A 16,324-nucleotide genomic window follows, 5' to 3' on the forward strand; every position below is an offset into this window, starting at 1 on the left:
CTTTGACCCATTTAACCCATTTTGACCCGTTTAATAATTGGGCATTTAATCGGTTTAAGATTTGTTTAACCTATTTAAAACCTATTTAACTATTTCTGTCTTGTTTAACTCGACTCGCTTAATCTGTTAGAAACGTAGTTAACCTGTTTAGCCCATTTAAATTATTTAATAAACTGGTTATGCAAGTCGGGTCGGGTTATCTATTTATAAACAGGTTGGGTTCAGATCTGAATTTTAGACATGTTTAATAAACATGTTAGATTCGGGTTGATGACTTTTTTAACCAACCTACATCCAACAACCCGACCTGAATGACAACCCTAGAAATAAGATATGGCATTATAAACAAATAAAAATTCATAAAATTTACGATAAACTACAAAGAATTATGGGAACCACTGAGAAACTAGTTTGCAATGGTTTTCATTTGATTTTCTAAGTAAACCAAACTAGAATATTATCGAACTAATATTAAGCCAATATGGGCTCGCTCAATTCAAAATTAAGTTTCATTTAGCAACATACTAGTGTAGAAAAGCCTAATGTTTCTATCAATCTTCTGCTCCATCTATGGGGTAGAGGGGAGAGAGGGAATTGAGAGTAGGGATGGAGAGAAGGCCATTATGCCTCCCGTACCTTTTCTCAAGAATGGTGTTACAAATCCTAAGGTGAAAATGAACGGAAGGATGGAGCGGAAGATGATTAATAGTGATGAGTAGCTAGTCGTGTCCGCACATCTGTCTTCCCATGTGACAAGGGAATTGAACTTGTCTTATAAATGCGATTATTGAGAAACTCCACTTGGTCCAAATTGATTTGGTGTGGGAATGAGAAAAATGTGGAACATGAATAGTCATTCCACAACTTGTTCTAATGATCAAATCAAAGAGAGAAGCAAGCAATCCCTTCAATCTACCTGACTTGGACCTTGCAAAAAAATAGTAAAATAATAATGGCAAAAATAATCTTTAGACCATTTTTTTCTTTTATTAATAATATAATTAAAATTTTTATACAACTTCTATATTTACACTAGTATGATCCCCTTTTGGATCCAGGTTGGATTCCACTTCTAGTTAAAAGACAATAGAATTTGTTCTCAAATAGTAAATAATTTATATTAGGATGAAATTTGCTTTGGAGTTGTATCTAGACTTCTATATCTACTTTTGCTTCTATCAAATCATCTAATTCCTCCCATATTGGAAGATACATCTAATCAAAGACTTACCTCAAGGGAAAGTTTTACTTTGACCAACCTATTTCAAGGTCTCAACATCGTCCTGCCCCCACGTTAGTGCGATGAACCCCTTGGGGATGATCACATGCGCATAGATCTTAAAAAGTTAAATCAATTTAAAAAAAAGAGCATTAGAACTAGATGTCATGCGGGAATGTTATGGCCTGCATAATTTTTGTGCAATTCAGCCTCAAATGTGGAAGTTCTTGCTCCCAAACCTCTGCACAAACCTATCAGAGATGGCGAGAGTTGTCTAATGATCCTCCTAGATCATGATAAGTTGAAATTTCAAGAATAACCATAGGCTAAGGGTATTTTGGCCCTTTAGAAAAAGAATATAGGAATATCGAGGACCTTACTCCATGAATAAAGTTATTCCATCACCTAAAATAGTTATTGCACTAACACGCAACTTTAACAAGAATAAGTACTCATCCTTTATCCGCATTTTCTTTTTTGAAAGGAATAACGCTTTCTTATTTTTCTCCTAAACCAAATACTATCATAATTCATAAAATCACGACATAGTTTTGTACTTTATTTAGTTTTAGTGGATCAAAGATTATCAATCATTGCTTTATATAATTTAGACTTTGGTTCAAGGATATGATAAAAATAGAAAGTTATTCCTCTCGGAATAGTTATTGTGCAATTCCTATTTTTGGCTGGTTAAAATTTTGGATTAAGATGAGGTTGTTTTTGTCACGGAGAAAAGGTAGGAACAAGAGAAGACCTTGTTGCTTTATTGAAGTTATTCCAACCCTTAGAAGAACAAGTTTAATTGGATTATTTATTCCTCACTTATTTTTGTATTTTTATTTGGGGCAGGAATAAGGCTTACGACAAGCTCTATTCCTACTTTATTCTTCTGAAGTCAAGCATAACCTTAATGCATCAACTATGGTGCAGATCTATTCTTTAATTATTTTTTAATTTAAAATCATGGTCTAACTTTATGATTTATTTAATTTACATAAACTTTGCTCGTGAGCCATAAAAAGTGGAATATGAATAGTTATTCTACAAGTTATTCCTATTTTATTTGGCTTAGACTTTGGAATAACTCAAGGCATCCCTGACCAGAGGAGATATTTTTGACTTCAAGAACTAGACTAAAGGGTTGTGATCACTTAACTGTTTGTTTGATAAATAGTATTCTTCTAAGTTTGGCAATATATACTGTCAACTTTTTATATATACTGCCTTCACCATGGTTTTCAGCTCCAAGAAAGGTTCCCAAGCTGTTCTCAAGAGAATAGTGTAGGTTTCCAAAAAATTCTTCGATACAAGCTTTGGTGGTAGTTTGCTGGCAAGGCTCTTGCCTAAATTTCATATTGTATAATAAGTCAATATAACAAAGCTTAACCTAAAACTTTAAACTTCAATCAGATGTTCTTCATTGCCCCAAATGTTAGAAGAAATCTTATGGTCTGCTCAAGCTATTAAAGATGGTGCTTCAGAACTGCAATGACTAAGAAATGCTATCAAGTATAGGTTATCCTCATTGTTTGGATTGAGTACTCTGGTAGTTTATCAAAAGCCTAAAGCAACTTCCCTTTGCAAACACTGGAACACCCAACTAAGATATTGCACGTGCATTATGCTTTTGGGATTACCACATTTTAAAACCACATCCTAGAACACTTTGTTTTTACCTTCATCTGTTGCAGTTTTCTCTACCATATCTTCAAAGTAGACTTTCCAAGCAAAAGCGGAGAATTAGCATCATAATTAATCAGAAATTAATAGCACAATAAAGCTAGAAGAAATTGATGGAAAGAGATCATTGCCTGTCAGTAGGATGGTTGAAGGGAGGAGGAAGTTGAACAAATCGACAGCTGCTGGCTGTGCTGTTGAAAGAAGGGGTGGAATGCACGAACCCCTTCAATATACAATGGTGTCTGCATTTCAATCAACCGTGAGACCTGCAAAATGAATTCATTAACATGATTATAATAATGAATTTATATTGAAGGCATAGGTATGAACAATATTGACAGTCAATTAGATAGAGAGAAAGGGATAACCACAGTTACACAGAGTAATCTGAATTAAAATGCCAGTGTTTTAACTGACTTAAGAAGTTTTTTTTTTGTTAAAAAACATGCATGAACAATCTTTACAACTTTTCTCAGCTTATTAATCGAGCTGGCTTCCTATAAATTATTAGTTCTAATTAGTATTAGAAAGTCCCACGGCCACTGTAGATGACAAAACACTTCAAAGAAAGGATATAAGCCATGGAAACCAATAAAACCTTCCTCGCAATAATTATTAACTCACAGATAACTGCTTTTATCTCCCTCAGTAAGCATTTTTTTTTGTTTAAGTAAAACCTAGGTAAATTATTCAAGAAAAGGATAGAATTGAAAAAATTGAAAAAAAGCTTCATCAGAGTGTCAATCAACAATAGACAACAAAAAGGATATGATCCAACCTACCATGCTTGGTTTAGATGGTTGCACCATGATCATCAGTTAAATTCCTTCTATGTTTTCCTTGTGGTGATACAGAGTATTATGGGATGTAAAGGAGATAGGGTTAACGAGCATTGAGTCTTGCATTGCGAGCCACATACACCCAACTCGAGAATGAAGACCATAGTGAGAATAGATATCCATGGCACTATAAAAGATGTACCAATATGCAAAAAAATGAAATTTTATTTTTGATTGTAGATTGATAGCATGACAAAATTAGTAATCAGTTGTCCAAAATCAACATTAGGCACATTTAAGGAAGTTAGAGGTTAAGAATATGAACAAATTGGAGCAAAAAAACATGATGATGTTACTAAATAAGGAAATATATATGGGATCAAATTTTATAGTTCAAATAAATCTTATATCTAATCTTACCTAGCACATGCACAAATTTCATACAATTTGAGCAAGAAGAAGGACGATAAAATGAGGGAGAAGAAGAAGAGGAATAGAGGAAGAAAGAAGGTAAAAAGATGACAAGGGAGAATACAGTATTGGAACCCAAGGAGAATAAGGAAGGCACAAAAGAAGATATGGTAATCTGCTAAGTCACAAAAATTACAAACCAACTAGGATAGTTAAGGGGATACCCTAAGATATGTCTATCTAGTGTATTAACAAATCAAGACACTTCTCCAAGAATTTCACTTAAGATAAAACTTCTAATCAATTAAACCTCCTTAGTTAAAGATAGTTTGCACCAATTGTGACTTGTTAACAGTCATCCTAAATTTTAGCACAAAAAAGAAAAAAAACAAATATGTAAATACAGAATAAGATAATTCAAAATCTAATGGGTCCCTCTCCTATCTCCAATCCAATCTCTGGAGATTAGAGAAGCTCCAAATCTGAGTTTATTATTCTTATTATAAATTTAAATATCTGGCTTCCGTTGTGAACATCTTGTTTCAATCCTTAACAGATGTAGTAAGTTAAATGCTCATTATTTGTTTTCATGTTCCACTAATGCCTTTTCTATTAGCCATGATTGCGTTGGTATGGAACTCTTTGCACTATTGCGATTGAAGGAGCTCAAAATGCCCGATTAACTTCCAGCTATGCTATTTATGCAAAATCTAGTGGCATCTTCAACCAACTTATTCACTAATCAAAAATATAATATGCATCTTGCCTTTATAAATCATGCCCATAGATTAAACAATAATCTAAACCAAGATTGAAATCTTGAGTATCAGTATTATACCAACAAAGGACCCATATGGTACATGCCATATTGATCAATACACTTGATACAGCCAGTAGGCCCTTATGTAGAATATTTTGGCCTCCAAAATTGTTTTTTTTTTACCTTTTTCCTTATATTTTATTGTTTTAATGCTATGTTTTTGCAAAAAAATCATAAGAGTATCAATTCAAGTGCCTTAGTCCTCCTATTCCACATGTGCTATAAGTTTCTATATTGATAATTTATAACAAGGTCATGTAACTTGCGACTAGAAATACATTGGAAACATATATGTTAAATTTAACAATTAAAATGCAGTGATCATACACACTGGTAAACCCACTGACAACACATTCCCTGCAATAGTTTATTCAATTTAACCATTATTTGTTCTTGGATTTTTGAAAAGTTGAAAAAGAAGTAGGGAGGCCATTTCTAGCTCCAAACTTTGAAGGTCTCTCCCTGCTTGTTGCAATCATGAAATGGTGGGAAACAAACAAAAACAGAGGTTAAAACAGTACAACAAACTGGGGAGCATGGAAAGCCGAACCGGTCGATACCGGCCAGTTTGGGCCGTACCGGACTGGTCTGGCCTGTAAACGGTATGCCAGACCTATGGAATCCGGTTCCAAGCCATCTCAGGCCGAAACTGACTGGTACACATGCGTGCCGATCGTGTACCGGCGAACCGGCCAGTTCGCACCAGTACAGTAATTTTTTTTTACCCACAGCGTCGCGTGTTGTGGATGTTTAAATCATAGTGCAGCATTGTGGCGTCCGAGTGCGTGGCCGAAAGGGTCACGCGCTCCCTCGGGGAAGAGCGCCCACGCGGACGCGGGGCTGCGCGCCCGCACATGGTTCCCCATCCCCGCGCGGTTCCACACGCTGGGAACTGCTGTTGGCCCACGGGGCTTTGCGGTCCCAAACCCCACGCCAAGGTTTGAAGGATGTCGTGTGTTGGGACCGTCTTGATGTGGGTATCGCTTTTTCTTCTTGCTGCCGTGAAACCGCGCCGTGTGCTATTGCCTTATGGCTGCCGGTGGTGGGAAAGAATCAATGGTTGGGGCACAATGTAGAAAAAAAATTGACTCTATTCCAATCAAGCAACGATTACAAGGACTCTTGGCAAGATCCGGAAGGAACCTTGCATCGCCTAAAATAATCTAAGGAGAGTGATGTTCTTCACCTTAGCCCAAGCCTTTCGGCCGACTGAAACAAAGGGATACAACCCTTGACACAATGCTAGAATTCAAATGCTAAGAGATGCCGACTAAGGGCCCTAATGGCTCCTTTTATAAGCATAATGCCTTGGCTTATTTGCGGAAGAAATTCAAATGACAAAAGATTCTAAGTTAGCCGCAAGGGGTCTAACTATGTTTGGCCCTTTTCGGCCATGTGCTGGTTTGGGTTGGACGCACGGGATGCGTTGCCCGGTTGGCCGGGGCGCGTGTCCCATGCGGATGTTTCCATTTGTCCGCTGCTGGCCTGATTGGATCTCCTGATTTTTAGGCCAAATAGACTCCCGGGATGCACTTCCTGATTTACCGGAACGCGCTCCCTGCTGCTTTTGCTCCTGCGGATCGCTAGCGTGGCATCCTCTCGTGCATTCATCTCGCGGCCTGGTGCATCTGGGCCGCCCATGTCTTTGCCTGTCGGATCTCCATGGAAGAGCCAACAGGCTCCTCCGTTGATTCTGCGCATGCTCTTTCCTTGTTTGGCCCGGCGCTGGTGCGTGGATGTCTGCCATGTGTCTCAGCCGGCTGGCTTTGGTCGGGTGCTGCCTGGCGGGTGCTCTTGCGCGCGCGGATGGCTGCCACTTGTCCCTTGGTCGTGCCTTTGGCTTGGCCGACCATGGCTTTCCTTGTTTGGCTCTCGGGCGCGCATGCGCTGGCTGGTCCGGGTTCAATGTGCGTGGGCTCGATAGTCTTGCTGTGTCTTTGGCTGGGCTCGACCCGTGCGCTGGCTTTGGACCTATGTGGCTTGGATGCGCTCGGCCAGATGCAGCCTCGGACGAGCTTTGCGCTTGCTGTGCCTTTTGTGCATGTGCACCCAAGTGCGCACGCAAGGGCTGATGCCCCTGGTTGCCGCCCGTATCCATGCCCATGTCTGGCGCACGTGCAACCCATCGTTGTATGGGCGCCAAGTGTTGGCGAGGGACGGGGAGGCGGCCTTGCTGTGCACTGGCCGTCCCTAGGTCTGGCGAGGTTCGGGCGTGCCAGACGGACATGGGCGCGGGGTGCCTGGCACGCACGGCGCTGGGCTGGCCTGGCGCTCGAGCGCTGGCCAGCTGGGCTCCTGCTCGGGCGCGCGGAGGCTTGCGCGTGGCTAGGCATGCGCGTGTAGGCCCGCGCGCTGCTGGGCTTCGGGCGCGCGGAGGGCCGCGCGCTGCAGGGCGTCGGGCGCGCGGGTGTCCGCGCGCTTCTAGATGTCGGGCGTAGGATCGCGCGCAGGCAAGCACGCGCGGGGGTTTGCGCGCCGGCGGGCGCGCGCTCAACGGGCCCGCGTGCGGACCGTGCGTCCGTGTCTGGCGTGCGCGCGGTTGGCCACGTGTGGTTTGATGGTCAGGTGCGGGCGTGCGCCCCTGCAGGCTGGCGTGCGGAGGGTCGCGCGTCGCTGGGGCGTGCGCGCAGTGGGCTGTGCGGGCTGGGGGCTGCCTGGGTGCGCGGATGGCTGCCCTCTGCTGTGGCTGGCTGGGCGCGCGGTTGGCCGCGCGCTGCTGCAGTGGGCGTCGAACCTCGCGTAGGCGCTGGGCGTGGTCTGCGTGGGGCTGAGCCGGTGGCTGGCAAGGTTGGCCACTGCTTGGGCAGACCTCCAAGCAGTGGATTTGGCCCGTGCGATGGTCTTGGCCGAGGTTGGCCTCGGCCGTGCCCAATGGAATTTGGCTTAGCGGGCTGAGGTGCCTATCAACTGCCCCGCGCGCAGTTTCCCCACCCACGCGGGGCAGCGCGCCCACGCGATCATTAATGACAGAGTAACATTTAATGCCATGCAATCATTAATGCCACTCTGTGGTATTTAATAGGGACGCGCGCAGATGCGAAAAAAAACCGGTTCGTACTGCCCGACTCCGGTACGAATCGAAACCACATCGATTCGGTAGGTGACTGGTACGCTATCGGTACCGGTATGGCGAACCTTGCTGGGAGTACTGCTCGGTTCAGCACAATTTGAGACCAATTTGGGCCTAATGTGCCCCAATACAGTTCAATACAGTCAGCTTGGGCCTAATGTGCCCCAATACAGTTCAATACAGTCAGATTGGGCCTAATTTAGCCAACCTCTGGTTGTACATTGCCCTAGCATACTAGCTCAGGGCTAGCATGCTTGAGATTTTATTCCTTGAACCAAATCAACATATGTTGCAACTCAAAAAGTTGTACTTAATTGTACTCAAAAAATTTAACCATTATTAGCCTTATTGCTAGCTCACTCACATTTCTTGCTCGAGTGTTCATTGAAGTTTAGGCAATACCATCTGTATTAGCTGCAACTACTTTTGCTGAAAAACCTTAAACTGTCACAATTGAGGATGTCAAATTACATGTAAAGTTCCACAAAATCTGAATTCTACAAAGGTTCATTGGCATGGAAAACTAAACACAAGATAAGCAAGTTAGATAAATAAGAGAACTACAGGTTTATTCATCTGCTCTTTTAATCAATTTCGTAGTTTAGAACTTTTTGCGAACAGATCTCCTTATATTCGCTAATTTTCAATGCAAAGATCCAAGATTCGCAATCTCACTACCGGAACCCATACTAATACCATGCAGGTACAACATTAGTAAATCTAGTACAGTGGTCAATTTGGCATAACAAGACTCGATGCACCCCTTGTACAGAGTTATGGTTTCATACTAATACGGTAAAGTGCGCCTGCTATGGGGTGGTAATGCATTAGTACGGCAAACTTTGCATAGATCTAAAAGAATCTTTTTCATTTTGCATGCAAACCGGTTAGTTTATGCACATAAAAATGTGAGTAAAGGTCAGATGCTCTTCTGAATATCATAATGCAAGTTCCCTTTGCAACGGAAATTAAATTAAACAATCATTCTTTCTAATTATGGTAAGCTCAGCTTTTGTTTCTGGATCAAAAAGGAAAAGGTTAACCAAAGGGAATCTAAAAATAATGAACATAAACAGAGGCCATGTTGAACCTAGAATCGAAATTCAAAGACTTCTACCAAGGCAAATAACTCCATATGAAACAGTTAAGGCACATGATTCTTATAAAACAATGGTATATTTTGAACCCAAACATAATGGTGTGGACCACTTTCTTGCTTACATCTTAAAAGCTTCTGAAGGACAATATATTACAAAAGGAAGGGGAAAAGGCAAGAGAGAACACTTCATTTAAAATCTCCAAAAAGTATCAAGAAAATTGAAAATCTGACACTATAGTTACTACTCAATTTACATTATTATTGACAAGCTACATGCAACATATTGTGTTGCCTGCACTTAAGCCTGCACGCAAACAGATCAATGAGGTGACACATGTTAAAAGTACACTGCTGAGAACCCCAATAGAAGAAATGCAAATATTCAGATGTTAGGCTCAGGATATTACATTATGAGACTGATGAAGAATTTTGTAAATCTATAGGCAGTGTGCCATGCAACAATCTTGCCAACAGCCTACTGGTCTATGTCTATATGCGCATAGATTATATATTCTACTTCTACCAGTCAGAAATCTTCTAAAGCACTAAACTATCTAACAAATCTTTCAGAAAAATAAAATGAAACCAACTAGTGTATTCTGGTACTTACAGCCCTGCGAAAGGCAAACATCTCTTCCTGGCCAGATAACAAAGATATGATTCCAGAAGGAGGCGGCCCTGAACCGGCACTACCAGCAGCTAAAACATCTCGTCGCAGTTTCCCACCTTCTGTCTCAGTCTCAAACTGAAAACTGCAGATTTAGAAGATGCCACTTTTAACAAATCCATCATACCAAAACTAACAGTCCTGTCTACCGACATGCAATTTTGAGGAATAATTATTATTGAGAGAATCTTCAATATGACAAAAGATAAAGAGATACATCAAATATTTCATTCTGTTAGTGCTTGTTTGATTCTCGTGTTAGTAAATTCAAAATGCCAAGCATAAGCATCTGCCTGATCTGATAACATGGCATAATATACAGGATTTGGGGAAGCTCAACTTAAATTCAGACATAGTTGATATCCCAACAAATAATTAGCAACAAAAAACAATTTTCAATCCATTGTTTTGCACTGTGCTAGCACACTTTAGCATGAGTGAAGAGCAATGGTTGCAGGCTTGCAGCATATGGATTGATATTGGCTTATAATAATGTATATACAGACAACATACACAAAATAATGCTAACACCTACAGGAATGTAGGAAAAGAAGTTCCAGAAAATGAAATATAAGTATGATTCCAACTTTCTTCAAAGGACATAAAAATTGCAGCACTTAGCTGTGAAACATATTAAACGGTTCTACGTTGTATAAAGTAAAGGTAAAAGACAAAAAAATTGGCATATATCAAGATTCATCACTTGAAAACATCAAAGAACTTTTGTGGAGTAGTTGCCTGCATAACCGGAGGTTCCATGTATGGGTCTGACAATTACAGCATAACATACCTCTCGAGATCAAAAAGAGCTCCTTCATCAGTTCCTTGAAATAGATCATCAATGGAAGCAGCTGCTAAACAGACAAGGCGGCAGTGGTGATTGTACAACTCATCAAGAAGAGTGATAAACCTCCGCGCCTGAGGCAGAAAACAAGGAGTATTATCAAATATATCATCAGTTAAAAGGGAGAAAAAGATGCAAATGAAAGGGAGAGAATGTTTTGTTTAGACAGAAGATTTGAATAGAGTGTGGCTGTACACATTGCAAATCCCATATTCTTTTAGACGAAGAAAGGGCGAAATTATGAACATTCTGAAATTCGTCTTCCTTGCCACCTCAAGTGTTAATTCATCAAAATCATAAATTGACAGGACTTGCAAGGATATGTCAGAACAAGTGTTCAGAACCTGGTGACCCATATCGAACCATTTCAGGTTGTGGGTCCCAGCTGCCTCAACTCCTATCGATCACCTTGACACCTTCTCTGTGCTACCACCTCAAGCCCTCAATCAGTCTCAACCTCATGACCTCAACCCCCTTTGTCCCACCTCCTCTCAGGCATTGATGCTCAAGACCCCTCATGCAGCCTCTACTGAATCACCCCATAGTCCCAAAAGTGTGGCCACTCACGAACACCTCTAGAGCCCCAACATCTCAAAGAGGAAGAGAAAGTGGTGAACAGTGAAGCATGGTGGCAGCGAATGGCTCCAAGTCCAAGCCTTGAAGGAACTGAACAAAGCCCTAATAGTTTCCCCCTTCTCATTTCCTTTTTTTTCATGTTTCTTTCTCACCTTGATTCAGCCCTGGTGGTGGTAAGCAGGTCAACTTGTTTGGATTGAACTAGTCAACCATGCCCTATAACTTCCCCCTTCTCGTTTCCTTATTTTATTCATTTTTGTTTCTCACCTTCATTCAGCCTTGGTGGTGGCAAGCTGGTCAACTTGTTTGGATTGAATCAAGATTCGCCGTCTCGGTGCCGGACTTGTACAAGTACCATCTTATTGCAATATCAGTTTGCAGAATGGTACAAGACAACAAGGTATACCGAGTATCAGTACGGTACGAAACTGTGTACCAGTTCAATACTAATATTGTACGGTACGGTGCATCCAATACAGCGAACCTTAGAGATTGAACTGGTCAACCATTTGATGCGGGAAATTGAATAAGTTCTCTAAAATCATGAGTCGTTAGGTGAGCCGACCTGTTGAGGTTTTGGGTGACGGGTCGGGTGGGTCAATTGGTCAACCCACCTGGGTCTCTAAACATTGTGTGAAATTGTTGGAGGTCTTTCACCTCCCTACCAAAGTCTTCCATCCAAGTATTTATGGAAACATAGATGATTTCTTGAGTTTAACAGGAGAGGAGAAATCTCTGAAAATATAATCTGCATCATAGTGATTGTTCAAATGTAGAGAAGAACCCAATACGGTCTCTCTCACGGCATATTGACAGCCTCAAGAACTAATAAATTATAAACTGCTGCAAATAATAATTGAATACAATTAATCTATGTTATGAAGGAAAATTGTTTAAATGATCTGTGATTTATTTAAAGAAAAATGTACATAGAATTTGCATAGAACAAATATACCTTGTCACGAATTCTCATACTCATCACTGGAATCCCCGATATGAACACTGTGTGAAAGTTTCTGGCTACTGCAATATAATCTGCTGCTCCAACCTTAATATAATGGAGATAGAAGTTAGTGGCAAATATTTGCTTAACAGTAAAGCTATTAAAAGATTAAAAAGAATCTCTTTTACAAAGACATTATTCTGCTAGCTTAATAAATGTAATACCTCAATCTCATCCCAGATGTAGAGACACGAGTCTTTTAATTAGTGAAGAAAAGCAAAAAAGTAAAAAACCACCCAGTCATTAAAGCAAGAAAGCTAGCCTCTATGACAATGAATAGCCAATGCGTACATAAAGTAAAACTTTCATTGAATGTCACACTTTTGAAAGTGAGTCAAGCTTGGAGTGTCAGCAAGTGAGGAAAGATTAAGGAAGTCAAGCTAGTCAATCCACACTTGCCTTTCCGCTCCATTAGATACTTTCTAGGTTTCTTGATGTGTTTTACATGTACCTGCCACCACGCTATTCATGAAGACAGCCTAAAAGATATTCAATGTTTTTTCCTTGGTGCCCACTAAATAAGCTCTCTTGGTTCTCTATCTAAAACCATTCTCAAATTAATAAAAGGTAAACAACATGCAGATTCTTCCTTGCAAATTGTTCATATTAGTGCTTGAGTTCCATAATTAGAATCAAACAATGCAGTCAAGTTGAAGGAACATAATATGGGCAACCTTAATATACAATAAAAAAAAATGTGTCAAAAAAAAGGGGAAGGGACACGTGTATTACTGGGCGACCACAAAGATACTCAAAGTTGAATCTTGCTATTCCGTTACAGCTTTCAGGAACCTCCAGGGATCTGTTTGTGAAAATTATCCAGGCATTAACTAACAGAGAACATCAAAATCATGCTATCTTGTGAAGCCCTTACCTCCCAAACATAACGGAAATGATTCTCGGAGCAATATTTTCTCCAGCTTGTTTAGTGATGTCATGCCACATGGCTTCATATTCTCTGTGGGCATCAGAATTGGATGGCCAGAAGTAATGACACTGTAAGAAATGCACACTAATGAATTTATAGGCATGGCCTTGAATATGGTCCAAGAAAATATATCATGACCGCTAATAATGTAAAGAGTCGTAGCAGCCAGTACTCGACACTTGTTACAAGGAACAAGAATTCAGAATTAACATGTCACTTGAAAACAAGTCTATACAATTTTCCTGACAATGGTATTTCATATAATAAATGATAAAGGTTCTTCTGCTGTTTAGTGTACCACACCAACCCAACACATACCGCTAATTTACCGGTACATGATCCGGTACCTAGACTGAATCTCGATCATATCAGCTCATAATTGTTTAAAACCATAAGAGCTAAAAAGCCAAAACAGTGTAACCAAGATCACGTTTAAAAAAAACGTTAAAAATCTGACACTGCAAGACAATATTACAAACAATATCTGTTTCTTTTCGACTGATAAAGAAATGCAAAACCTTCAAGCAAAAGAAGATTACATATACTTCAACTCATAGATTTAAAAATGTGAAGCCAATATTAATACATGAATAAAGCTTGGCTCTGAACTCTATAAGAGAGTGATGAGTGAGGATGGAATAAGCCTCTTTGCACTGTCTTGATACAAGTGGAGTAGATTAATGTTGACACAGACAAGCATTGTCATAGAATCATAATGAAAAACTAACAATGAAATGTCAGTTTATAGTATTTTTTTGTTGTCAAGAGCTTGTGGGAAACAGCTACAATTGACTCAAGCAATGGAAATTAGTGCCCACTGAAAATTAAAGCACATCATAAATACCTACTGATTTGAAGCACCAAATGGTACAGGACAAGTCCATTTATCAGGAATAAAATTGGTTTCCATATGCATTTGTTGCAACTTTGTGGCTCCATGCGCTTCACCCCACATAGATGCATAGAAATAAAAATCCAGTCTATATGGTTATGAAGTGAAAGACAGTATCCTTACTCTTACTGCATACAGTTTTTAGCTTTTGTATAGTTAAATAATTATCAACACAAAAAAAACTATGATTGTTCTATGCCATAGTAGCTCCAGACTCATTGTGAATAACTAGAATTGGGGTAATTACAGTGAAACTGATTGTTCTTCAGCAAGAATTTAGCTGGACCAGAAAACACATGAATGCATGCAAACAGAAGCACACATTCACAAGCCAATCACACACATATTCATGCATCATTAGTATGATGCTATAAAACTATCTTCAAGCATCAGAAATGTGATGCTTACATGATTTTCAACTCACCTGATCTCCTGTTGTATTTGGTATTAGGCGGCGATGATCAATCTCACTACCAACTAGAATTTTTTGACAATTTTCCTCCAACTTGGACAAGAATGATCGGAAGATATCTTGCTGCATACTATCCTAGAATTTTGAAGCAAACATGACTTCCATGAGCATTAATATGAAGTATTTACAAATTCAAACAAAGATAAGATAGAAAGCATCAAGCATTTGCTATGTAAAATATTCAAAGAAATGCTGGCGGCAAATCCGTTATTCATATCAAATGGTGCAAGTAATGATGTAAAAACAAAATAAACACCTGCACATCAATGGTGAACATGGAGATACATTTTAACAACTGCTCAAGGAAACAACTATATAAACAATTACTTATATTTGAAGGAAAAAAAAGGAATTAAGGCTTAATTACATATTGGTATAAATATTTACCATTCAACTAAACTTTGATGACCCATGAAGAGGATAAAATAAAAGGTTATGTTAGCAACTTCTTAGTGCTCTGCTTGATTTATTACATTATCTCTAAAGACTGTCAGAGATACAAGTACCTCATCCTCCAAAATGCAGTGGTACCCTTGAATTCAACAGCCATTATTAACATTTATTTTGAACTTCAAATTGATAACGATAATAATATTGTCAAATGAAGAGTTTCATTTACTAGTTTCTCAGCCTCATAATTACAACCATCACAAAGCTCATGCTCTGTTCTTAAATTTTCATTTCTTTTTTTTTTAACTTAAATAAGGATGAAGCTTATATTACCACCAAGGAACCATTTACTGTTAGATTCCAAATATATTGAAAATAACATTTACTTGTTTACAAGACCTTTGACAATGCTATATCTAACATGCAGTCTATTCAATACCTTAGTCTGGCTTATCATAACTGTACTTATGCCCAACAACTGAAGTGGATAGAATTTCTATAGTGATCCACTCTTCTTCACTGAAGAAATGCTAATAGAGTCAAAAATGATAATCCGAAGATCAAAGGTAAGACAACAACCTACCTGATTCAAATCCTCAGGTGCTCTGTTACTGGTAGCCACAAGAACTGTTCCAGTGCTTAATAATCTACTTAAAATTCCAGATAAGGCCACAATAGCAAACACATCAACAGTCTGTGTAGAATAAAACAAAAAACATTAAAAGAAAGCCCACAACCACCACAGGTCCATTGAATCATTAACTTTTAAGTTTTAACTAATTACATAAGTACAATCTTCAACTGTTCATTAAGAGAATTCTGCACAAGCATAAATTTGCACTAGAGAATAGATAAAACAAAATAGCAGAATCTGCTAATCTCCTTCTAGTAAATATTTAATCCTCATTTCATGTTGTCAACATCCTCCAGTATCATCACTAGTTCTAGATCTAAGGATAAATCCAGGAAATGACAAGTTACTGGTTTCATTGTCTTCAAACTTCAAAGGCTTCTCAACAACTTACTTCCATGATAAAAAAACATAGCATAATGACTATAATTTACTATATTGAATTCAACATTAGACATCCATATCATGGTGTGATAGCATTATAACACTTTCTGGTTTTAAGAAAAAGCCCGAGGCTTATTACATTGATGTAGGAATACAAAGTAAAAAGCATTTCATATGATAGGAATAAAATAACCTCATAAAAACTTAACAACTGAATAAGGTGACTATTTGAATAAAGTGCAAGTCACCCATGAGTCATGGGCATAACTCATGCACAAAACACGAAGCATGGTGATACATGCAAGAGGGAATTATGTATCAAAAATAAAGCCAAGAATAGAACTTTTCAATAAACCAATGGCATTGTACCTTTAAGCTACCTCATTACCCTCTTGAGGGCACTCCAATGAAGTTTATAGGATCAGCTGGTGTATCAACTAAGCCTTCCTTATGTACAGG

At 39.3% G+C, this 16,324-nt stretch overlaps 1 protein-coding gene across 4 annotated transcripts in view; it reads right to left on the minus strand.

Moving 5' to 3' along the window:
- LOC103721377 (AFG1-like ATPase) overlaps positions 1 to 16,324 on the minus strand; it is a 39,977-nt gene that overhangs the window by 4,882 nt on the left and 18,771 nt on the right. For 3 of the 4 annotated variants that reach the window (XR_003388471.2, XM_008811557.4, XM_026810309.2), the window contains 8 exons: positions 15,434 to 15,544; positions 14,413 to 14,535; positions 13,043 to 13,164; positions 12,901 to 12,970; positions 12,121 to 12,213; positions 10,536 to 10,663; positions 9,689 to 9,830; positions 3,031 to 3,165 (listed from right to left, as the gene is read on the minus strand). Coding sequence is in view for 3 of the 4 variants with exons in the window: in XM_008811557.4 (XP_008809779.2) it covers positions 3,034 to 3,165; positions 9,689 to 9,830; positions 10,536 to 10,663; positions 12,121 to 12,213; positions 12,901 to 12,970; positions 13,043 to 13,164; positions 14,413 to 14,535; positions 15,434 to 15,544 (921 nt within the window). In the remaining variant the exon portion in view is untranslated. The remainder of the gene's footprint in view (positions 1 to 3,030; positions 3,166 to 9,688; positions 9,831 to 10,535; positions 10,664 to 12,120; positions 12,214 to 12,900; positions 12,971 to 13,042; positions 13,165 to 14,412; positions 14,536 to 15,433; positions 15,545 to 16,324) is intronic. The other variant, XM_026810305.2, reaches the window with a different exon arrangement.

This window comes from Phoenix dactylifera, chromosome 11 (assembly GCF_009389715.1).
Source record: "Phoenix dactylifera cultivar Barhee BC4 chromosome 11, palm_55x_up_171113_PBpolish2nd_filt_p, whole genome shotgun sequence".
Classification (NCBI taxonomy): domain Eukaryota; kingdom Viridiplantae; phylum Streptophyta; class Magnoliopsida; order Arecales; family Arecaceae; genus Phoenix; species Phoenix dactylifera.